Here is a 23,844-nt window from a genome sequence, read left to right as displayed (position 1 = left end):
TCTGTTGTCGTTCTAAAAACAACATTCTTAGACTGTAATTATCAAGCAGTAGCACCAATAAAAAAAAGGGATCAGATTTGTAGATTTTTTTGCTTATGGATTTTGCTTTAGGAAACCTTAACATGATGATGCGAGACAGTTTGTGTGCCTCCTTGTGTGCAGGTGTTTTACCTACAGCAGGCCGAGGTCACCAGGGAGCGGGTGTATGCGATGCACCAGTCCAGTATTGACGGGGTGGAGGACATGTCAGCGCTGGCTGAGTTGCATGAGGCTGCAATCATGCACAACCTTTACCAGCGCTACCAAAAGGATAACATTTACGTAAGTCAGGTCATCCTGGTTGTTGACATACGTGCAAGTCGGTGTCTACTCTCCGTAAGCAACTTTATCGCACAAACACAAATGTTTTATTAGAAAATATTGGGTAAAAATACGGGAAAAGGCAGAGAAGATTTTCTGTATCTGGAAACAGGCTAACCAACATTTAAACCTATTAGGAGAAGAGTTACTCAGTACAACCACAAACTCTGAGGTTATTTATTGTGATTTTAGGTGACAAAAAGCAGGGCTGAAAATGATGCATGCTTTATTTTTTTGTTATTAAAACATTGGGATTAAGAGCAGCAATGTTCACCCATTTAGTGAGTAGAGTCCTGCTCTGTGTAACATTTTCTCAGTGTGAATGCAGCTCTTCTGTTTAGACCTCAACAACTTATATCTACATTCTTGGAAGACTTAGGTTTAATTAAATATGTTTCTTCTAGGTGAAAGCAATGTTAACTTTTTGTTACCAAAGTCCAAACTTAAATCAGTTTGGAAAGATAACAAGGAGGCTTTCCAACCTAAAAGAATTATGGATGGGTACAGAAAGCTGCATTAATCCAAATTTTCCATTTATTATTGAGCAGTGTATCAAGACTTTTCAAGATGGTTTAAAAAAGAAATAATCTGAAACTCTTTTTCTTCTTCTTTTCTGTTTTCAGACTAATATTGGAAGTATCCTGGCTGCTGTCAACCCATATAAACAGATCCCAGGCCTGTACGACCTGGACAGAGTGGACTTGTACTCCAAGCACCATCTGGGGGAACTCCCGCCGCACATTTTTGCCGTGGCCAATGAATGTTACCGCTGCATCTGGAAACGCCATGACAGTCAGTGTGTCCTCATAAGGTGAGTTCATGGTTCAGATTAATTGCTGGGTTGCATCGGATGTATATTCTTTGGACCTTTTCACGTTTAGTCTACAACTACGCACTATGTTTTTGTGATTCTATCTAACGGATCAAGACAAAGAAAAATGATACATGGTTTTTAAATAAAAATCTCTGAAGTAAGGCTTGCATATGTTTTCAACCCCATTTTAAAATGATTCAAAGCCAAATCAAATCAATTGCCTTTTGTAGATACAAAGTGGGGTCAACATATGCTGAAACACAGCTCAGCACGGAAGGCTGCTGAAGACTAGACATGGAGATTCTAGAAATACTTAATCCTGGGGGACTAAAAAACAGATGCGTGCCACACTTTTCAGATCTGCTAGTAAACAATTTTGAAAACCAAGGACACTTTTTCTTCCACTTTCCAACGACATGCCACTTTGTACTGAAAGAAGGTAAGAAACCTAACTAAAGGAAGTAAACTCGTTCTGTCGCTGCTGAAGAAACAAAACTGAAACATTAAAGTTTATGAATTGTTTCATCTTTCATTAAAAAAAAAATCCTTCACCACTGAATCAAGACGGTTTGCAGCTAAATGGTCTGATCCGAGTGCTTTCAATTACCCTCAACGTTATGGAAAGAGTCTGGAACCTAATGAAATATCTCTGAAGCAATCAAGCCCCTCTATCAATTAGATGACCAGACCAGTCGGAGTTACTGGGATGTCACAGAAGGTCACTGGCTTTATAATTGGATTTGGGTGGTGGGGGTGCGTGGGCGTGTGTGTGCGTGCGTGTGCGTGTGTGTGTGTGTGTTCTCCAGTGGTGAATCAGGAGCGGGGAAGACGGAGAGCACCAAACTGCTGCTGCAGTTTCTGTCGGTGATGAGCCAGAACTCAATCGCTGCTCCTCAGTCGGAGAGAACTACTCACGTGGAGCAGGCCATCGTTCAGAGCAGGTGTGCAGGACGAAACAAATGTTTTTACATTTTAATCAGCTGAGTGTGTCATTTACCTTCATGTCTTCAGATTTACACCACACATTACTCTGTTATTATTAATTAAATAAAGCTGTGCTCCTTTTCTGCTTCGGTGTTCATAGTTAAATTCCTGGATCGGAGTCACTACATCTGTACAAGCTGGAGTTTGAGACAATTACCTCTAACAAGAGCTTCAAACAACAGAATAGCTGGAAAAGAAAAATATTCAGGCCTCTACATATTTATATTTAAGATGCAGCTGCAAGATTTAGGAAGAGGTGCACAAAAACTAATTTCTGCAAACCTCAATAAGTTGAAGTAACATTATAAGGAAAAGGCAACTATGCATTCCTTATAATAATCTGAGAGACCAATAAAAGCAGGCAGAAAATTAATTCAATGCAGTAATGATTACGTTATTGCTGCAAAAAGTAGTCCTCCATGCTTTGTCTTAAATATTTCAAATGCACCTTTTCTACTTTGACTTGAGTGAGTTTTGTGTTAAAAATGGCGATCCTTACAGGAAACACTGGGGATGATGGAGGCTCCACTGTCGTTCTTCCAGGAAGCTGAAATGTTTTCTACAGGCTGAATAAAACAACATAAAAACCGCAGATTCTTGTTTCTTTTTCAGTCCAATCATGGAGGCTTTTGGGAACGCAAAGACTGTTTACAACAACAACTCCAGTCGCTTTGGGAAGTTCATCCAGCTTCACTTCTCAGAGTGCGGAAACATCCAAGGAGGCTGCGTCATCGACTGTATCCTTACTGTATGTGGTGGAACGGCAGTTTTTTAAATGTTTATATATTGTTTATTTGTTTATTTTTATAGCACATATCAGCAACAAGCCAGTATATTAATCACAAAAACAAAAAAAGGTTCCAGTCATAGTTGCTTCCTTGACTCTCCCTTTTAGATTTACTGGAAAAGGTAAATATAGGTTATACCTTTCATGCCATTTTAAATTTTAAATGGAATGATTCATCAGTTTTTAAATATAATGGTTATTGAAATCTTTTCTTTTCCTCTGTAGAACCGTGTGGTACGACAAAATCCAGGAGAGAGAAACTACCACATCTTCTATGCTCTGCTGGCAGGAGCCAGTAAAGAGGATAAAAGTAAGTCCTCTAAATATTGGCAATGGTCCTTTTTTAATATATTTTTTGATTACTAATGAACAAAGTATGATAAATTTAGCCAACCTTATTGGAATATACAAGTAATGTCAACCTACAGTGCCATTCTCAAACTTAAAATGTTTTTTTATAGGCACAAACCTTTAGGACAGCGACCATAAATAAACCTACAGCTACAGGGGTCAAGGTCAAAGAATCTGTATATGTTTGAACGGTCCAGTCAAAGTTGAGACCTTTTTCTCTACTTTGTCTTTCAAATACAATCCCAACAAAATACAGAAACAATTCTGGTTGTAAAATGACAATTGCAACCCAGCATGCATATTATTTGCTTGTGAATCAGGTGTAGATTTTTGACATTTTAGTATTTTGGGATGCCATGTCCTGGTGTCAGTTTAATCATTGTGGATTTATTATTAAAAAAAGACAAGGTCAGCACACTGAAAAGAAATTAAGCATATGACATAATAATTCCTTGTGGTAAAAAAGTTTGATATTTTATGTGAAATCCAAATTCTTGTATTCCTGTATGCTAAAAGCCAAAAACAGACTTATTAATCAGCTTTTAGTCGTAACCAATTGGTCTAAACTGAGATGAAAAGCATATTTTACTTAATATGTTATTCTGAAAATAAAGTATGTGCACATGAAAGTCTCATATGTCTCTCCAGGTCTGTATTTCCTGGAGGATCCTGCTGAATCTTTCCACTACCTCAGCCAATCAGGATGTCTGAAGGACAAGAGCCTGAATGACAAAGAACTGTACAACAGTGTTATGGTCGGTTGATGTTCAATTATCACAAAGACGTAACCAATAGCCACCTTGCAAAAGTCTCAGACTTTCTCTCATTTTTTTTCCTCAAAATTTCAATATGCTGCTCCTATTCTCTGGAATAATCTACCTTTCCAGATTAGATCTGCCCACAGCCTGGATCATTTTAAATCACTTCTTAAAACTCATTTTTATTCTTTGGCATTCAATTGAGACCTGATACCGTAGCTCTTCTTTGTTTTTTTTTTTACTTATTATTACTCTTATTATTTTAACTATATATATATATATTTTTTTTTTTCTCTTGTATTATTTCTCTTTTTCTTTTCATCAACTTAATTTATCATCGTTTTTGTACAGCACTTTGGTGCAGTTTTACACCTGTCTTTAAACTGCTATATAAATACAGTTGACATTGACAATATGTAATTGTTTGCATATGAAATAAACATTGCTTTTATCTGTTTCATGCCCTTGTCTTTGTGCAGGAGGCACTGAAGGTTTTAGGGTTTACAGAGGAAGAAATCAGAGACATGTTCAAGCTGCTGTCGGGAGTCTTGCAGCTCGGCAACATGGAGTTCATGCTCGCAGGAGGGGCTCAGATCACCACCAAGCAAGGTCAGGCTGTCGCTCAGTTGAAATGATTCAGAAAAGTTTAGGGTCAAGTTTGAGTAACTTCATCTCTTTCGTTCCCAGTGGTCAGTAACGCCAGTGAACTGTTGGGTCTGGACGCCTTCCAGCTCTCTGAAGTCCTGACTCAGCGATCCATAATCCTCAGAGGAGAGGAAATCTGTTCCCCTCTCACGATTGAACAGGTCAGGGACATAAATACATTGTCCTTCCCCACTTTTGATTGATCTTCCTCAGACATTCACACAGTCGTCCTTACTCTCTTTCTACATCGCTGCAGGCCATTGATTCCAGGGACTCTGTTGCGATGGCGCTGTATTCCCAGTGTTTCTCCTGGATCATCCTCAAGATTAATCAGAAGATCAAGGGAAAAGAAAATTTCAAATCCATTGGTATTCTTGATATCTTTGGCTTTGAAAATTTCGAGGTAAGAACTCCAGCAATTTATCCTTCTCAGATACAAACCATTTTGTTTACATAAAATCCCAATGAAATATGCTGTTGCTTGTGATTGAACTGTAAAAAAACAATCAAGACATGCTGTATTTCAGGGCTAATTTTGCATTCATGTCCAGAATTTCCAAGCTTAATTGGACATGTATATTGATCAGAGGATATGTTGATATGCAGGTGAATCGGTTTGAACAGTTTAACATCAATTACGCCAACGAGAAGCTCCAGGCATACTTTAACAAGCACATCTTCTCCCTGGAGCAGCTGGAGTACAACAGGTGATGCCGAAAAACGAGCCGTGGTTCGTTGAGGTTCAGCTCAAAACGTGCTGCTTGTTTCATCAGTGTGTGACAGTTTGGATGCACTTATTGTATAGGGAAGGAGTTCAGTGGGATGCCATCGACTGGATGGACAATGCGGAGTGTCTCGACCTCATAGAGAAGGTGTGAAATGTTGCTGTTGATGTGTACATGAAATGTCGATGTTGATTCTGTGACGTAGAGGCAGTTTGAACCTTTTATTTTCTCCTCGATGGCAGAAACTTGGCTTGTTGGCACTAGTGAACGAAGAGAGCCGATTCCCCAAAGGAACAGACTTCACTCTGCTGGAGAAGTTGCACAGCAGACACTCTGTGAGTTATTTAATGCGCCACAGTTTAAGCTACTTTGCTGCACTTGTGTTGCAAATGCTGTACTTGATGTCCGTTTTCTGCAGACAAACCCTTACTATGTGAAGCCCAGAGTTGCAGATCATCAGTTTGGGATCAAGCATTATGCCGGAGAGGTGACCCATGGATACATGAGCAGCTTTTAATGTTCGCAAATCTGCTCACATGATTATTTTGACCGTGGGAAGTGTGTGTTTTGAGCAGGTGCTGTATGATGTGAGAGGAATCTTGGAGAAGAACAGAGACACGTTCAGGGACGACATCCTGAACATGCTCAAGGACAGCAGGTAGGAGATTTAAACTCACAAAAACAGATCGTTTTCTGTCAAACGTTTCCCGAGACATTTGAGGGACGTTCAATATCTGCCTTTAAAATTATGAATGCCCCAGTCAACATTTTTGATAATCTAACTTAACTCTTCAATGTTCCAGATATTTTTTTATTCGGAACCTGAAGTAGTAATTGCTGTGGCGTGATGATTAAAAGCTATTAGATGGATCAAAGATGAAAGAAACCTCCGAGGTTCACTTGAATCTGTGATATGACCACATGTGGTCTACAAGAAAAATACAAGAGACATAAATTAATCCAAATGTTCATAATTTCTCCATAAGAAAACTCTACAAACACTTTCTAGACTCCAATAAGGGGAAGTAATTTACTAAAAGTTCTTAAACACAAATAATATAATAAAAATGCATTGTTTTTCTTGAGAGGTTACTTTGAATTGTTGTTTCATTTTTCTTTTATTTACTATGGATTATTTATTGGTATTTATATGCTGTAACCTTGATTCGTTTGGCTACTCTTTTGCCCAGGGGCCCCTTCTTAAGGAGATTTCTGACCTCTCTGAAATGTATAATAAATAAGGACTGGTTATTTCTGTTAGTAGGTTTTGAAAATGATATTTTCTTCTGTAAGTCATACAGACACAACCTGTGGCATTCTCACAGCTTAATTGAGTTCCTGCCGTTTTTTTTATTTCCCGTCGCGTCTCAGGTTGGACTTCATCTACGACTTGTTTGAGAAGGTCGGCAGCAGAAACAATGAGGAGAAGATGGGGACAGCCAGACGTAAGCCCACAGTGAGCTCCCAGTTCAGGGTGAGTTATTGACATTTATTTCCTTTTATACAGGAGACAGAACGACGTCCCTTAAGCAGAAATATGTAACTAAGGAATCAGCAATTGTTTATTTCGCCAAGTAGTTATTTTAATGGTTTATTGATTCATTATTTAAAGTGGTAGTAATGAGTTATATTATTCTGTTACCAATGGGGCTGTTTTACATTATGTGAAAAAAAAATCTATATCATTTCATTGCTGTGTCTCCCCAGGACTCCCTCCATGCTCTCATGGCCACACTTAGTGCATCCAATCCGTTCTTCATTCGCTGCATTAAGCCCAACATGGAAAAGGTCACTTTCTTTGTATCTGGGATTATCTTTCCTCTAATTGACATCAATCGGTTTCTCTCTCTCTCTCTCTCTCTCTCTATCTATCTGGGTTTATATTGTTTAAGGTCTCTAAATATTAAAGTTGTCTATACTGTTTGTGTAGAATCCGAACGTGTTTGACCCAGAAATCGTCCTGAACCAGCTAAGATATTCAGGGATGCTGGAGACGGTGAAGATCCGTCGCGCTGGGTTCCCCGTTCGCAGAACATTCAAAGATTTTTTCTCACGGTACGTCTCCCTATCATCTACACTCATCTAGTCTTTGTGTAGCTCTATGCCACTTTGTTTCTATTTTTGTCTCATACTATGTCTTATTTTGGTGTCAGGTATAAAATCATCATAAAAGATAAGATGCCAGCAGCAGGGGATGACAAGAAAAGAAGCACTGATCTCTTAACTAAATATGATAAAACTAAGAAGGAGTGGCAGCTGGGAAAGACCAAGGCAAGTTTTTTGAAAGTTGAAAGATCCTTTGAGATTTTAAATTTCCTACTGGCCAGATAAGTGAAACCAGATATTTATATAAACTGTATAAGAAGACAAATTACCTTTTGATGATGTCTGTTCTGATTGGTTCATTCACAACATTCCACTAATACAGAGCCCAAACTGTGGATGTATTTTTAAGGGAAAACCAGAAATTCACTGCTTCTTGGTGTAACATCTTGCAAAAAATCAATACAAATGAGACTTTTGCAAATATCAGGATGAGAAATTGCAGAAGTATGGCTTACTCTTGCTTACAATTTCCACATGCCTGAAGGTGCCTGAAGGTGTTAAGTGTCAAATGCAACAACCTCGTAAAGAAATACGCTGAAGCTTAGAGTGTGTCATTATCCAAGGTGAAACAAATCCTGCACCAACATGAGCAAAAAGACCACTCAGAGAGGAGGAACTCCAGAAGAAGAGGGTCAAAGAGGTTAATTTTCTGATGACATGTCATGTGATTTGAAAAATCAGAATTTGAACTGTCTGGCAATGATGACCTCCACCTTCTCACAATGAGGAGAAACTGCAAAATTTACAAGCATGACAACAAATCCCCACTGTGAAGTATATGGGATGACTGTATCAGGTTGTGTCTGTGTTTTTCTGCAAGAGGGACTGGTGCACCTCATAAAACAGCTGAAAAAACGACAAAAGAGCATTCTGTAGAACAGAATGAGCACAGATGAGCCTTTAAAATGAACCCAAGGTGCATCACCAAATTAGTTACGAAGTGTGTTAAAGTCGACAGTCGGTGTTCTGGTGTGACCATCACAAAGCCGTAATCTCAGTCTCATAGAAAGTTTAAGGGCAGATTCGAAAAGTTTTGTCTTTTCATACAGATTATATACTGAAAATCTGTTTCCAGCTGTATATCCCAGGTAATACTGAGAATCAATATTTTATATATCTCTGCTGTCTTGCTCCTGTAGGTGTTCATGAAGGAGTCTTTGGAGCAGCGTTTGGAGAAAGACAGGGATGAAATCCGGCGTCAAGCTGCCATGATAATCCGAGCCCATCTACTCACTTTTTCTGCAAAGTAGGTGCCATCCTAAATCGATGCTTCAAGGGATGACAATAACTCCTCTCTGGTGTTTGTACTGGTTCTAAATGGGGTCTTTTTTTTTTATCCCCTGCTTTTCCTCACAGGAAGCATTTCAAACAGGTTCGCTCCAGCATCGTTGTTCTGCAGAAGCACTTGCGGAGGCACATCCAACGCAGACAGTTCGTCAAGAAGCGCAAGGCGGCGCTGGTGCTGCAGAAGCACAGGCGAGGGCAGGTGGCTCGCACCCACGTTCGAAAACTCAAAGAGGAGAAGAAGAAGAGGGAAGATGAGCAAAGGAAAAAGGAGGAGGAAGAGAAGAAGAATACGGGCGCAGAGGAAGACGAAGAGGTTAATGAAGACGATCAGAAGGTGAGATCAACAGAGGCAAGTACTGCGTTTTCAAGGGTTTTTTGTTTTTGTCAGACAATTAGTCTTATTTGACAAAAACAATATTGCACATGTTCCATGCGCTTTCTGTTTTTTGAATGATGGATTGAGCAGTGTTTTGTGAGAGGTTCAAAATGTGTTTTGTATCCTAACCAGATTTAACTATGAATATTGAGCTTTTTTAATGTTAACTATAGGACCTCTGTAGAAAGTTGGATTAATGCTGTGCCTTTATTTATTAATACGGTGACTTTTATTCAGGATTATGAGATAAAAGGAGGCTGAATGGATATTAATATCTTACTTTCTGGATTTGTAGTTGTAAAAAAAATAAAATAAAAACCATGAGTCATTTTCCTTCCACTTAAATCTAATAGCTCTGAGGCTATAAGTGATTTACTTTTGTGTGTTTTTGTCAGGCAGAAATTTATTTATACCCCCTTAGGGTCCAACAGGTTAACAGTCATGCACTACTTTTACATTTTGCTATTTTAATGTAGCCAATCGTACAAAAAGTGACATAAATATCTTTGCAATGCACCTTTATCATAAAAACTAGAGACTAGCTAAAATACATCCAGCAATTGATGCTGCAGCTTATTATCCTCAGTTTGAATTACAAAATGTATCTTTTTCCCCCTCCCTAAAGGATGAAGCTCGTCAAATGGAGGAGATCCTCCAGCTGGAGAGAGAGATCGAGCGCCTGCAGAAAAAGCGAGAGGACGAGGTGTCGCAGCTGTGCGAGTCGTCCAAACAGGAGCTGCAGCTGCGTCGGGATGCTGAGCTCAAGCGGATGAAGAAGGAGGCATCCCGGAAGGCAACAGAGCTCATCGACCTCCTGAACTTTGGGGGTGTGGATCCCTCCGCGGAAGCAGTCGGAGCCAAGCCTGTGGCGGAGGTGAAAACCGCAAAAGGGGCGAGCACAGCCGGAGGGGCCTCGAAAGAGGAGGATGTAGACGAAGGCTTCCATGCAGAGGAAGAGTGCATCCCCCTGCCAGACTTCCCACCTCCTGCTGAGTCCGACGCTCCCATAGATCAGGACATATTTGTGCATCTCCCTCCTCCTCCACCTGCTTTTGCAGAGGGAACCGTTCCCCCCGCGCCTCCTCCACTTCCAGTAGACGGCGTCCCCGCCACTGGAATTCCTCCACCTCCTCCGCTCCCTCCACCTGGAGACGGGGCTCCCGTTCCTCCTCCTCCGGCAGAGGGAGAGAAAAACGAGGAAACAAAAACAGACTCGGAGAGGAAAGTGAGCATGGTGGAGAGCCTGGTGGATGGAGAGGAGCCCATCTACAGCATGCCGGCCGACACGGAGTCGGACTACGACCAGGAAGACGAGGAGGGGTCTGTCAATGCCGGGGACGACAGCTCGGTGTCTGGAAGCAACCGCGGGAGCGCTACCGTGACGGACGAGGAGCACCCGAGGAAGTCCACCTGCACCAACACCAGCGTGGAGTCCTACAGAGGCAGCTCTGACTCTGTGAGGACACACACTTACTTGCTTCCTCACATGCGCGCACGCAGACATGTATGAGCAGCTGTACAGCAAATCCTTTGTTTCTTGGTCACTCTTCTGATAAACTGATTACGGAAGCGTATGTAGAAGCGCTTTGCTATCATGCAGGGGAAAAAAAATCGAGCTCTATCGCGTTACAACGTGATAGTATCTTGTTAAAACTCGATACGTATCTTGTTAAGACGTGATAGTATCTTGTTAAAACATGATACATATATTACTAAGACTTGATAGCTATTGGCATAGAATAATCTAGTCCAGATTTGAAGTGTCTATGTGTTCGTTTTTAAAGCAGAATAGATTATTTTACTACTTAACACTTATGTTAAGTATAATTTGCATGATTAGTTACTTATTTACAGTCTTATGTTAAGTCATATGTTAAGCATAATTTCCTTCTGTTCAGTCCCGTTCTGTTTAGGAAAACATTTTAACAAGATACGTATGACGTTAAAACGTGATAACGGTTGATTCCCCCCCCCCCCTGTGTGATAGCAATACGCTTCCGTAGCTGCTGATGTATTTGTTTAATGTTTCCAGGTATCCATAGGTAAGTATTACGTTTTTCTGTTTGATGTCGTAGTACGCAGACAGCGAAGATGAACACGATGGCATGATGGACACTGATGAAGAGGTGACGAACGGACGCGTGACTTTGCTCAATGGAAATGGGCCACCATATTTCCATGGTTACCTCTACATGAAAGGTGCGTCTGTCTAACCTTACATCTTTCATTTCTAATACTCTCTTATGTTTAATAAATGTTCTTGGACAGAAAAATGCAGAAACATAAACACTTTCCCGGGTTTTTCTTTTTCTTTTTTTACATGTTAAAGTCGTCCAGAAAGAAAGAGTCCTGACTTGAAGCTGATAGAAAATCAGCTAAAGATTAGGGTAATGGCAAAGAGGCCTTCCAACCTTAAAGACTTTCAGCTTCATCAATAAATAATCAAAGTGTCATTGGACGTAAGCAAATGTGGTTATAAGAAGGATTTTAGTGTTGCAATGTCAAAGGTTTATAAATAATTTTGATCCACCCACCATTTTCTAATAAAAAGTAAAAAAAAAAATACAGATAATATATTGTTTTATTATTTTTAATAATCATTTTGACTTTGTAGATTAATAAAAATAATTTTAAAACTAAGTCTGCCAAGCGTACATATTCCCAATAAATAAAAAGATATAATTTCATAGAAATAAAAAAAAAAAATTCTATGAAAATATATATATTAGGCTTGGTACTATATTAAGCCGTGTAATGACTTTATGTCAGCCATTACACGGCTGACATAAAGAACTGTTAAAGAGTACATCTCCATAAGCCCAGCCCTTCTATTTTTACTACTTCCTTCTGTGATGTCATCGTCCCAGATAAACACAAACCAAAATCTGAAGCTCTTTTTCCATCTTACAGTTGTATTTTGTCAAAACCTGCATCGGACATGTATATTTAATTACCTGGCTTTGTTTTTATTGTCAGTGCATATTCGTTCGTGAAAAAAACAGACCACCAAATAGTACATTTGAATCAAAAACCTTCTCGTAAGTAAGCAAAAATTATTGCGCATGCTAAAAAAATCCTATTGTTAACTTACTGGCTGGACCGAGGCCACTGTTTTAAGAATTTTTTTTTTTTGTTGCTGTGTTAATGTGCTCTCTGTGTTCCTTCAGCTGGTCTGATGATCCCGTGGAAGCGGCGCTGGTGTGTGTTAAAAGACGAGACGTTCATGTGGTTCCGGTCCAAGCAGGAGTCCTTGAAGTCCGGGTGGCTCTACAAGAAGGGAGGAGGACTGTCCACTCTTTCCCGGAGGTTGTTGTAGTCACTACTGAGCTCAGCCTGCATGCTAACGAAATAAAACCCTGCAACAGATGCTCACTGAAAGAACACTGCGGTACAATCGAACGATCTCAAAAGTAAACGAGGTGGTTCTAATCGTGGTTTGTTCTTCCTAAGAAACTGGAAGATGCGCTGGTTTGTGCTGCGAGACAGCAAACTGATGTACTACGAGAATGACAGCGAGGAAAAGCTGAAAGGAACCATCGACATAAGGGCGGCCAAGTATAACCTTAAACTTCCAGATGAAAAAAAATGACACATTTTATTCAAACGTTCAACCTGTCGATGCCAACAGCTGACCTGCTTGTGATTCTGCAGGGAGATCGTGGACAATCATGAAAAAGAGAACGCTCTGAACATCGTGACAGACGAGAGGACGTACCAAGTGTTTGCTGAGTCGCCAGAAGATGCAAGGTGTGACATAGAGCTTTGTGCAGAAACATACTGGGGGTTTTTTTAAAGCTAGTAACATGTAATTGAATTTTCTCTTTGCCTGCATAGTGGGTGGTTTAATGTGCTTAGCAAGGTGAGAGTGTGCACTCCTGAACAGCTGCTGGACATGTCCCATGAGCAGGCCAATCCTAAAAATGCTGTTGTAAGTCTTTATTTGAGTGAACTAATGAATTGATCATGTAAACTTTATCATGGCTATTGTGGTAATTATCTCTTCCTGTTATCTTTTATCCAGGGAACTCTTGATGTAGGGCTTATCGACTCTGTTTGTGCATCAGACAACCCCGATCGGTAAGTCAGAGCAATCAATGCACAACCAATTCAAATATATAAAACGAGGATTTTGTAGATCCTCGTTTTATATCTACAAAACGATAGATATAAAAGCTTGATTTTATCTCAAACTGCGTCAAAAACATTGTACAATATTTGCTATTTGCAGGCAAACAAAAATATGCCCCAAATTACAGAAATAGGGACTTTGTTTTTTTTTCTTACATGATATAGAAAGTTGCTTAGACAGGAACAGGTGTGGGGGGTTGCCTCTCATACAAAAGCGTGGGATCACTTTCAATTTTATCTTCCATGAATAAACATTAAAACATCTTCCAGATGGTAAACATTTCTTTTATCAGCGCAATGGAGCATCAGGTCACAAGCAAAAGTGAGCCAAGAATCCAAACATTGGAAGTTTAGAGAGAAACTCCAGATTAATAATCTCATTGAGAGCCTGTGATCAATCTTTAAATACAGTTTTTGAAAAATGGGAGAACCTTTGAGCCCCCACAAGTCAGAAATCGACATCCAGAATACCAGGGAGAACAGCAGAAGTATTGAAAAAGAAACACAGAATATTTATGTAGAATTGTATAATTTATACACATACATATGATATCTGAAAACATTAAGGCTGTTGAAATAGCTTCTGTCAAATTCAAAAGTGTTGTGATGATCGATATCTACCTTGAGAATGGCTGGAAAAGCCAATTCGTAACGTGTGCGGTCTCCTCAGTTCCTACTGAAATGTGTTGCAGGGATAAGACAAACGGTTGAATAGGAAGATCTAACTTAGTGTGGAACAAAAACGTTTAGAATGAAAGACTAATCTGACCTAATTTGACCTCATTCCACTCACTTTTTGCAGCCCAAATTCGTTTGTCATCATTACGGCAAACCGAGTGATCCACTGCAACAGTGACACACCCGAGGAGATGCATCACTGGATCAGTCTGCTGCAGAAACCCAAGGGAGATGCCAGGATAGATGGACAGGAGTTCCTTGTCAGAGGTAAGTGTTTCAGAAAATGAAACCTAAAAATATTTGCAATCTTTTAAGTGCAGTCCACCTTTATTGGCGCTACCGGCAGGGTTTTGGGAAAAGACTTTAAAATTAAGACATCTTTCATTTCTGCAACATAAAATAGAAAATTTAGAAAGATCCAACCTTTAAGTTGAGTACATTACATTTGTGGGAAAGAAATTATTGCTTTTACAAATTTTACAACTGAGAGAACACTTGTTCCATAACATTTCTCAAAGTCAGAGCATATGGCGCGAGGGACCTTTGAGGTTACATCTCGTCCTCCCCTTTCATCACCTTCAGGTTGGCTCCACAAGGAGATGAAGACGAACGCTAAGAGCACCTCCTTGAAGCTGAAGAAACGGTGGTTTGTTTTGACCCACAACTCTCTGGATTACTACAAGAGCGCAGAGAAAAACTCATCCAAGATGGGGACTCTGGTCCTCAACTCCCTCTGCTCCGTCATCCAGCCGGATGAGCGGGTCCACAAGGAGACTGGTGAGGAACGGGAAATGAAAGGAAGCTGCCGAAAGGGCCTCATCAGGAGTCATACAGAGGCAGTCCAGGATACATGCAAGGCTTCTGCTTCTGAAAATGTTTTGAATTCATAAATAGTAACTGAACGGTGTCTTTACAGGCTACTGGAACATCATTGTGTATGGAAGGAAGCATTGCTATCGCCTATATACCAAAATGCTGAACGAGGCCATGAGATGGACGGCTGCAATCCTGGGAGTCATCGAAAGCAAAACTCCAATCGAAACCCCGACTCTGCAGCTCATCAGAGACATCAAGGTAAAATGAAGTCACTATAGGAGTGCAAACTCAAATCTATGAGCTGATATCTGTACTTAAGTTGAGAGTTTGTTATTCATTTCCTCAGGAGAACAGTGTGAATGCAGAAATAGTGGAGCAGATGTACAGGAGGAACCCTATCCTGAGATACACACAGCATCCGCTGCACTCTCCTCTGCTGCCGCTGCCTTACGGAGAGGTCACCAGCTGTGAGTGACTCCGTTTAAAAGACGCTTTTCTTTTAAATTTTAATGCATGTTAATCCCACATGACTGCATGGTTTTATTTTTTATTCTTGCTGTCCTCAAGGTATTCCTTTTTACTGTTTTACTCTCTTTTTTTTTGTCCCACGTTCATTTTTCTGTGTGCAGTACATCGGCAGCAGGGCTACGCCAGTCTGCAGGACGAGGCGGTGAGAGTTTTCAATTCTCTGCAGGAGATGGAGACGCTGGCAGACACGGTGCCCATCATTCAGGGCATCCTGCAGACCTGCCAGGATCTGCGCCCTCTCAGGGATGAGGTACGTTTTTATTTCTGTCATAAGTTAATATGTGTCTTTGTCAAAAAAATAAAAAGATACAGTAAACAGAGTTTTGGATTCTTCTTTTTTTTATTTTACTTTTTACATTCTCTTATGTTAAAGCCACAAACATCGATGTGATTCGGGGGGGAATTTTATGTGACAGTTGCTAAGGAGCAAAGATTGTCAGGTTGGAGGAAAAATCATTAATGGTTTTCAAATTGTTTGTCAAATAAAGATCAGAACATTTTTCATATAGAACAATGTTTCCTTGCTGTTTCAGCTGCAACTCTTTGGTGGTATCTCACTACCAGCTTGAGACATCTAACAACTTCAAATTCTCCCCATGCATCTTTAAAAATGGTCTCAGCCTTAGTCAAATTTGAGACGGTGAACTTCTCCAGCCTCCTCCAACAGGTTTTGTTTCTGGACTGCCCCTTATTATGTCCATCCAGCTTCCCATCAACTCTAATCAGTTTTCCCCAGTTAATTTTAGTTTTCCTGTGGGACTTTTCATGTCTTGCTTACAGCAATGGTGGTTAAAACATGACAAAATGTAAAAAGGTTTAAAGGGTGTAAATACTTTGCTCGGACAATATCTGGCGATATGGTAAAGATGAGTATTCCTTTAGTAAATTCTCTTATGTTTTTCTTCTTCTAGGTTTATTGTCAGGTGATCAAGCAGACCAATCATGTGCCTCAACCAAACAGCCCAGCCAATCTGGCACACTGGCACCTGCTCACCTGCATGAGCTGCACTTTCCTGCCCAGTCGAGCCATCCTCAGATACCTCCGCTTCCACCTTAAAAGGTAACAGGAACTCTTTGCCTCTGATTACTGAAACCTCTTTATACCGAAACAAAAACCTACGTTTGTGGCTCAGGGTACGGGAGCGTTATCCCGGCACCGAGATCGAGCGCTATGCCAGCTTCATCGGAGAATCCCTGAAGAAGACCAAGACTCGTGAGTTTGTTCCATCTCAGGAGGAGATCGCCGCCCTGCTGCTCAGGCAGGAGATGAGCACCACTGTGTACTGCCACGGAGGAGGCTCCTGCAAGATCTCCATTAACTCACACACCACAGCTGGAGAGGTGTGTAACAGATGTGTAACATACTGAACGTCTCTGGAGGGTTTTACTGCAGCAACAGAGCTAAAAGAATGGGCCAATTTTACATCTTCAGCTTTTTTTAAAAAAAATGATAGTATGGTGCTGAAATTTTTAAAAAATCTCCTTCTTCTGTAGTACCGATTTCAATAATCCTACAAGGACACAATACCACGTTAATAAGGTCAGGTTGCATCAAATAGCCAAAAATAGACAAGAAATAGGTCAGGATTCTGCAAGGAAAAGCTTTAAAGTTATTCATTTTTGGGTAGATCTGTGCATCTCCTAAAAACAATACATTTTTGCTGCTGCAGGTTGTTGAGAAGCTCATCAGAGGTCTGGCCATGGAGGACAGTAAGAACCTGTTTTCTCTATTCGAACACAGCTCTTTCACAGACAGAGCGCTGGAGAGCAGAGTGATTGTGGCGGACGTTCTGGCCAAGTTTGAGAGGTAAGTCGGCCTCCTTAAACATTACAGTGCAACTAGAGGCCTGTTAGGATTGTAGATTGATTTTGCGCAATGAGCTGATGTTTCTATTTTTGTGTGGGTGTGTGTGTGTGTGTGGGTGTTCAGACTGGCAGGCAGTGAAGAGGATGAGGAGGAGGGAGAGTGGAAACTGTACTTCAAGCTGTACTGCTTCCTGGATGTAGAGAGCATGCCCAAGGAGGGTGTGGAGTTTGCATTCATGTTTGAACAGGTGTGATTTCATCAAAAATTATGCCTCTTCCTCTATGGTAATTATTTTTTACACTTTCACAATCATCTCTGACAATCTTCCCTGACACTGTTAAGAAAGCGTTCCCACAGCATGATTCTGCCACCACCACATTTCTTAGCTGGAGGTTGTGGTATTTGTTTTCCGCTCCACAGAGTTCTCTATGCGTAGGTCCGATAGTAAAATTTTGATCTTATGAATAGTTTTGCAAGACGCTGTGGGTATTTTATTCCTTCTGGTAAAAATCATTGACTTCTTTAGCATTTTAAAAATCTACGCACAATAACGTAACAAAAATGTTAATCAGACAAGTTCAGATGGTGCCTCAGCATCGCAAAGATGAAAGAAATCAGTTTAGTGGATATGCAAATTGTTAAAGTGTTTTAGTAAATCAGGAGGTTTTTCCTTTCATCCTGAAATATCCGCCGTAATCTAAATGACGTCTACTTGGCATTACATGGGAACAAGTTGTATTAACTTGTGTTAATGTAGTCTTACATTTTACACAGTGAAAATCAGCTTGTTGGAAAAAAGAATAAAGTTTGGTTTAAATTTAGAATATTATTGGGAAATAATCCTGTTTTTTTTCTTCCAGGCTCATGAATCATTAATTAGCGGCCACTTCCCTGCCTCGGAGGAGACTTTGCAGCACCTGGCGGCTTTACGTCTCCAGTATCTCCATGGCGACGGGGCGGGTCGGGCTGGATGGAGCCTGGGAAGCGTCTATCCGATCGGACGCCTTCGGAATCGCATCTTGCAGTCCACCAAACCGGGCGTGGGAGCGGCAGGCGGAGCCGGGTCGAGAGGCAGCGGAGGAATCGGAGACGTGATCGGGGCCGTCGGAGGACAGGGCGGGACCGGGGCCAGCACGGAGAAACGAAAGACTCCCACCTTCAGGGATTCCTCCCTCAGGAAAAGCAAAACGGGTTCCCTGAAGAAGCAGAAGGTACGCCTCCGCAATCCTTAATCTGCGTTAACAACAATGGGGGGGGGGAAAAAGGCAAAGGTGTTAATCGTACTAATCCAGGCTTCCCCGACTGCGGCCTCTTAAGTTCACTTTCCTGCCAGTCGCACCTGTTTGCTGACTGTTTGACAGAGATCCATTCGACGTTTCAGGTGGAAGGGGAGCAGAGGCTGGAGATGTGGGTGAAGGAGGAGACATCTGCAACACGCACCAGCATCCTGGAGAAGTGGACCCGTCTGCAGGGCATGCCACAGCACCAGGCCATGCTCAAGTACATGAGCATCATCAAGGAGTGGCCCGGATACGGCTCCACTCTCTTCGACGTGGAGGTGAGAAATAACAAAGATGATGGATGCAGGGGTGGAAATTAAAAATTTTCTCCAGAAAGAGTTTTGGTGACTACCTGGACCTTAGTGTTAGCTTTCCCTTCACACGCACCTGCCTTCCTGTCTGCATGAAACTTTTTCTTTATGAACATTTTCACTCCTTCTTACCGGGCAGCAGCAGCTAACCTGAACTCTTCCTCCTGGTCATGTCTCTCTCATCATCATCATCATCCTCCTCCAAAGATAATAAAGCCCTGAAGCCCCTAAAGCTCCTTCTCCGCTACTGAATCTCCTCCAACGGTCAAAGTTAGTGTGGCAATTAACATATTGGTTAGTTTGACACTTTTTTCTGAATGGGCTTATGCGCTTTTTAGTTTTTGTCGTAGTTTTTCTGACCCGCTCCGTCTCGTATCCACTCATTTTCTCGTACTCCGGATAGCTGAATTGGCGCTATTTATAAACTTACAGGGGAGGGGCGAGCCAAGGAGAACTAAGGGATTTGATCAGATAAGCCCAATGTCCGTCAATAAAATCAACCAATGGACTGTCACGATCGATAAAAATTATATTTAATAGATTTTTTTGTTAAATTATGACAGCGTACGGCCGCCAGATATGGACATTATGCACATCAGTCTGGACTCCAGACGGTCAGTCCTCCTCTGGACAGACGTTCAATCTGAATGCAGCTTCTTTTTTTTCTGTTCAAATTGTCAACCTGCCACAGTGGCGCCACAGTGTGTTGCTCCAATTTACACGCCACTTCATACTTTTACCAGTGGCGGGTGCTAATTTCCACCCCTGGATGGATGTCATGGTCAGGAGAGTGGTATTAAAAAAATGAAACAAAATGTCTTCTCTTGGCAGTGTAAAGAAGGAGGGTTCCCTCATGATCTGTGGCTGGGTGTGAGTGTCGACAATGTTTCTGTGTATAAGCGAGGTGAACCGAAACCACTGGAGACGTTCCAGTACGAGCACATAACCTTCTTTGGAGCTTCACAGCCCTGCACCTATAAGATCATCGTGGATGAGAGGGAGATGTACTTCGAGACTCCACAGGTGAGACTTCACTGAGTTTCTTCAGTTTTCCTGCATGTATCGTTTGACTGATGAAGAGTTATACAATCACCAGACTTACTGTTGTGTAACGATGAGCACTAAAATAGCATACCGTCAACAAATAATGTGGTGCTTTTTATATCAAGATGAAGCAAATCTATGATACTGCATACAGCTCCAGTTGCATTCACAAATGTAGCCTTCTGGTACTTATGCAACACCAGAAACTACAGTCTGTATTAATACGCTGTCAATATACTTCCTAAAATAGTTTCTTTTATGCCTTATTGCACCTTTTGTGCTTCCCTTGCTGAACACAAGCCCATCTCATTTAGACAAGACAGACAGAAAATCAATGTTGGGTTATTCAAGTAAACTGTAAACCTTCTTCTGCTGTACAAAGTAACCTGTTAGAAACATTGAGAACCCCCCAGAAATGTTAACAATAATCCAGATAGACAAAACTGATCTAGCTGAATCTAAATACTTAAGATTTTGAGTTATGGTTGGTTAGAAAACAGGTCAGACGTCTTACTGACAAAAAATAAATAAATAGAATGCATGAACAATCCCTCGATTGATTGGTGGAGAGATGTTCCTGGATTGAACATGCAACTAAGACTTTTTCTTATAAAGCTCTATGCTGCCCCTTATGCTGTGTTGCCCTGGCAGAACGCCACATAGCTCATATCAAAAACCGCCGTTGTCGGTAGGACGATGTCATGGTCCAACACGTGTTTTCCCTCTGCAGGTTGGAGAGGTCACCAAGATCATGAAGGCCTACATCAACATGATGGTGAAGAAGCGTTGCAGCATCATGTCCGTGACGAGCGTGGCCAGTTCCTGGGCCAGGTGATCATCAAGCCACTCCTCGGTTTGTCCATCCAGCAGCAGCAGGCTCCTTCTTTGGCCTTCTTTTAGTGTTTGGGTCTTGTTGAAGGCAGTTGCAGCAGCCAGCAAATCCGACAGGTTGAGTTAACTTAAATGAATTTGGGAGACATGGAAAATGAAACCTGAGTCCTACTTGAGATTAAAACGAGCATGGCAGACAAAATAACCAGTGGTTTTGGACTTTCACCTAAAACATACACCACCCCAGCTGTAATAATGCATGTAGATGTTCAAGCACATCACACACTGCTCTGTTGTTCCCTTTTCAGGCAAAAAAAGAGGGAAAAAGAACAATAACAAGCACAAATTAGCCACCCAGTTTTGGTCTCTCCGTTCTCTCTGCGCACTGCCAAACAAGAAGTAAACCACACCCTTTCTTTCTTTGACCCTCATTCCTCCGATTTTTAATCTCTCTCTTTCTTTTTATGTTCCTTTATTCTTATGGCATCTTTTTTCTGTTGTCTACGGTTTTACTCTTCTTCTTCTTCTTGCTTGCTTTTTTTGGTGTTGTTTCCAGTCGTTTATCTTTAACGTCAGCAGTGTTACCTTTGAGTGAAAGAACTGAAAAAAATTATTATTCTTCTGGGAGTCCCACGCCTCCCTGTCCCACATTGTGTTCGCCCGCGTGCTCACTTGTTAGTGCCACCATGTGGCCACGAGGAAAACACAGCAACAGGAAGTGTTTGTGAGTCTCATGAAAAGATTCAAGGTGGTTCTGTGGAAGCTTACCTGACTTTAGGTGTGAGTGCGGAGTTTATGTACATTTGGCTCTGCAAAAAGACTAATATCTATTTATGTGAAGATATAACACAGCCTGCATAGACCTGTATAGTCACACTATGTACACACAAATGAAACAAATGTATCATTTTGTATAAATCACACACATACTGCAAAGTGGATTTGATTTTCCGTTTGGTGGCTACTGCACTGTAAAGCCTAGAGATGCCATACCTAACACAATGTGATGCCTGTCATGTAAAATACATGCAGAAAAATGTACGTTAAGAGTGACCACTGTATGTCTGAGGAGTATGATGCCTATGATGTGCACCATTCACTGGCTGTGACTCACTGAAAAGTAAAAATGAGCGGAAACACGGGCTATGCTGCGTCTGGCTGCTATCCAGGTTCATGTCTTCAGTTATTGACAAGTCTACCGTTGTTGTCGTTTGCAGGAGTCACTCTCCCACTTTACCTTGAGCCATAAAATACTGCTTAATCAGATGTTTTTCTTTCTATTTTTTGTTTTTAACTGCAGAGCTCAGGACACATGCATCAATAAGTGAGTAAATTAGAATACAGCCAAAAGGATTTTGTTTTTGCTATGATGCTTTGCAGCTTAGAAAAACTTGACAAATTCAGTTTCTCGCTTGCTCACCTTTTTTCCTTCCACTCAACTTTTCATTAGTATAAAGTGAAAAGCACTTTGTGAAGAGCCAGCTTCTTTAGCAACGCTCCTGTATGACTTACCACAAAATTAATCATGACAGTGTAAGTCATCATCACATAACATTCCTGTGTTAAAATTGGTTTTTACTGGTCTTATGTAATATTCAAATTACTGAGAAACTGAATTTTAAGCCGTCACAATTTCCACTTGAAATATATCTTTGTGTGATAAATTTCTATACATGATTTCCACTAATTGAATTTAATTAATCCACTAACTTATCTTTTTGCTGATATTCTAATTTATTAAAAATGCATGTGTGCAAGCTCCAATTTGTGTTTCCGCTCTGAACATTTCAACTTGACACTTTTTTGTCAATATAATATTATTATTATTGTATAAGCCCTCTATATTATCTGTCCTTAAATGTGATATCTGGATTGCTGCTGTGTGGGTGAGTGTTAAAGCAGACTGCTGGGAAATGGAAAAGACAAAAGAGAAGGTGTTGTAATGAGTGTATTCTTTAGAAATAAGATGTATTTATATGACCACTTTTTTTTGCAAGGAATGGTGTTGTAATTGTGAGTTTGCATAAGGGAAAAAAAAAAGCATGGGATCGTAATGGGAAGGTATGGAGCTTATTTATTACTCTATGTATTGTATGTATTTCAATGTCTGTTTGGAGGGAACTGAAAACATCCTGAGTCTTTAGAATATTACCAGTAAGAGTTACCAGTGTTGGTTTCTGGTTTCCAGGGAGGATTTATATTCACCAGTTTTACATGACTTTTGATTGGCTTTGGAGGTGACAGAAGAAAGGGTTTGCCTAGGGAGCTATTCATGCAAAAAACCCCGCCATGGAGCGCAGCAGGTGAGCCGAACATGTTGCATACTCGTGCTTTTGTGCTAAGAAGTTGTGGAACGGGTCTGATAAGTGAACTACAGCTAGGTGGCAGCATCACTGACTTGTATGAACTCCAAAGAGCTAAAACAAAGACATTTTTCTATTGCTAAAACATGGTGAAACTGTTTGGTGCATTTTATTTAAAACATATTTTACCCAACGTTCAGGGGCAATGAGAATTTTGACTCCAAATGCATTTAATTTTTGGGGCTTTTCACACAAGCTATTGGCAGATTAGAAGATGAAGAAATTGGATATATTTGTTTTCTCAAGTGTAACAATGACCAGTGTTGTTACAAAGATGGAAAACAGTAGCATAGGAAATTTAAGACTTCTAATCAGACCCAGTTAGAACACCCACAAAGATGTTTTTCTGTTTTGTTGAATAATATAATCAACACTAAAATAGGCAGTTTTAAATGTGGCATTAAATTATCTGGAAAAAAAACTTCCTCTAAGAACCAGATATAATAATAATAATAATCACAATCTTCTCACTAGTTTCAAGTGACTCAGGCTAAAATATGCTCAAAAGTGTGATCATTTCATAAGCCATAATTACAGAGCAACCTGGAGGGGGATCTGTGTTGCTCGCATTGCTGGTTTAGTGTGAGAAATTCCCCCTGCAGCTTCTGAAATGAGATCAGTTTGTGGAAAAAAAATGGAATTTGAAATTAAAAGTCGACAGTATCTGATCACAAATCTATCTTCAAGGGCAACTTCATCAAGGGCTCCTGTTATCAGCCGCAGGCGGCCAGAGCTGAGCCCGTCATCCTGTTCCGCTTGTTATCACCGTTACATAGTGAATCATTGTGCTTGTTGGGGAAAAAAAATGAGGAAGAGAGAGATGTGTGTGTTGTTTCTTTTTTTATTTGTAAATGGCTTTACAAAA

At 40.7% G+C, this 23,844-nt stretch overlaps 1 protein-coding gene across 2 annotated transcripts in view; it reads left to right on the top strand.

The window, feature by feature from the left end:
* LOC102234939 (unconventional myosin-X-like) overlaps window positions 1-23,844 on the top strand; it is a 47,910-nt gene extending 24,066 nt beyond the window's left edge. Inside the window, exons 3-43 of one of the 2 annotated variants that reach the window (XM_005798337.2) lie at window positions 163-321; window positions 984-1,171; window positions 1,981-2,115; window positions 2,771-2,895; window positions 3,054-3,067; window positions 3,171-3,255; window positions 3,945-4,051; window positions 4,534-4,663; window positions 4,742-4,860; window positions 4,956-5,102; window positions 5,306-5,406; window positions 5,505-5,571; window positions 5,667-5,759; window positions 5,843-5,911; window positions 6,000-6,082; window positions 6,796-6,898; window positions 7,132-7,212; window positions 7,355-7,479; window positions 7,578-7,695; window positions 8,670-8,776; window positions 8,887-9,151; window positions 9,819-10,649; window positions 11,269-11,392; window positions 12,361-12,499; window positions 12,644-12,748; window positions 12,845-12,940; window positions 13,028-13,121; window positions 13,215-13,270; window positions 14,124-14,266; window positions 14,582-14,776; window positions 14,916-15,073; window positions 15,162-15,282; window positions 15,445-15,593; window positions 16,255-16,403; window positions 16,477-16,684; window positions 17,014-17,150; window positions 17,274-17,397; window positions 18,011-18,361; window positions 18,532-18,708; window positions 19,573-19,764; window positions 20,516-23,844. In XM_005798337.2, the coding sequence (XP_005798394.1) occupies window positions 163-321; window positions 984-1,171; window positions 1,981-2,115; window positions 2,771-2,895; window positions 3,054-3,067; window positions 3,171-3,255; window positions 3,945-4,051; window positions 4,534-4,663; window positions 4,742-4,860; window positions 4,956-5,102; window positions 5,306-5,406; window positions 5,505-5,571; window positions 5,667-5,759; window positions 5,843-5,911; window positions 6,000-6,082; window positions 6,796-6,898; window positions 7,132-7,212; window positions 7,355-7,479; window positions 7,578-7,695; window positions 8,670-8,776; window positions 8,887-9,151; window positions 9,819-10,649; window positions 11,269-11,392; window positions 12,361-12,499; window positions 12,644-12,748; window positions 12,845-12,940; window positions 13,028-13,121; window positions 13,215-13,270; window positions 14,124-14,266; window positions 14,582-14,776; window positions 14,916-15,073; window positions 15,162-15,282; window positions 15,445-15,593; window positions 16,255-16,403; window positions 16,477-16,684; window positions 17,014-17,150; window positions 17,274-17,397; window positions 18,011-18,361; window positions 18,532-18,708; window positions 19,573-19,764; window positions 20,516-20,620 (6,075 nt within the window). In that variant the 3' untranslated portion in view covers window positions 20,621-23,844. Of the gene's footprint in view, window positions 1-162; window positions 322-983; window positions 1,172-1,980; window positions 2,116-2,770; window positions 2,896-3,053; window positions 3,068-3,170; window positions 3,256-3,944; window positions 4,052-4,533; window positions 4,664-4,741; window positions 4,861-4,955; window positions 5,103-5,305; window positions 5,407-5,504; window positions 5,572-5,666; window positions 5,760-5,842; window positions 5,912-5,999; window positions 6,083-6,795; window positions 6,899-7,131; window positions 7,213-7,354; window positions 7,480-7,577; window positions 7,696-8,669; window positions 8,777-8,886; window positions 9,152-9,818; window positions 10,650-11,268; window positions 11,393-12,360; window positions 12,503-12,643; window positions 12,749-12,844; window positions 12,941-13,027; window positions 13,122-13,214; window positions 13,271-14,123; window positions 14,267-14,581; window positions 14,777-14,915; window positions 15,074-15,161; window positions 15,283-15,444; window positions 15,594-16,254; window positions 16,404-16,476; window positions 16,685-17,013; window positions 17,151-17,273; window positions 17,398-18,010; window positions 18,362-18,531; window positions 18,709-19,572; window positions 19,765-20,515 lie in introns of both variants that reach the window. The other variant, XM_023352994.1, reaches the window with a different exon arrangement.

This window comes from Xiphophorus maculatus, chromosome 19 (assembly GCF_002775205.1).
Source record: "Xiphophorus maculatus strain JP 163 A chromosome 19, X_maculatus-5.0-male, whole genome shotgun sequence".
Taxonomy (NCBI): Eukaryota; Metazoa; Chordata; class Actinopteri; order Cyprinodontiformes; family Poeciliidae; genus Xiphophorus; species Xiphophorus maculatus.
This window is presented reverse-complemented; position numbering and strand designations above follow the sequence as displayed.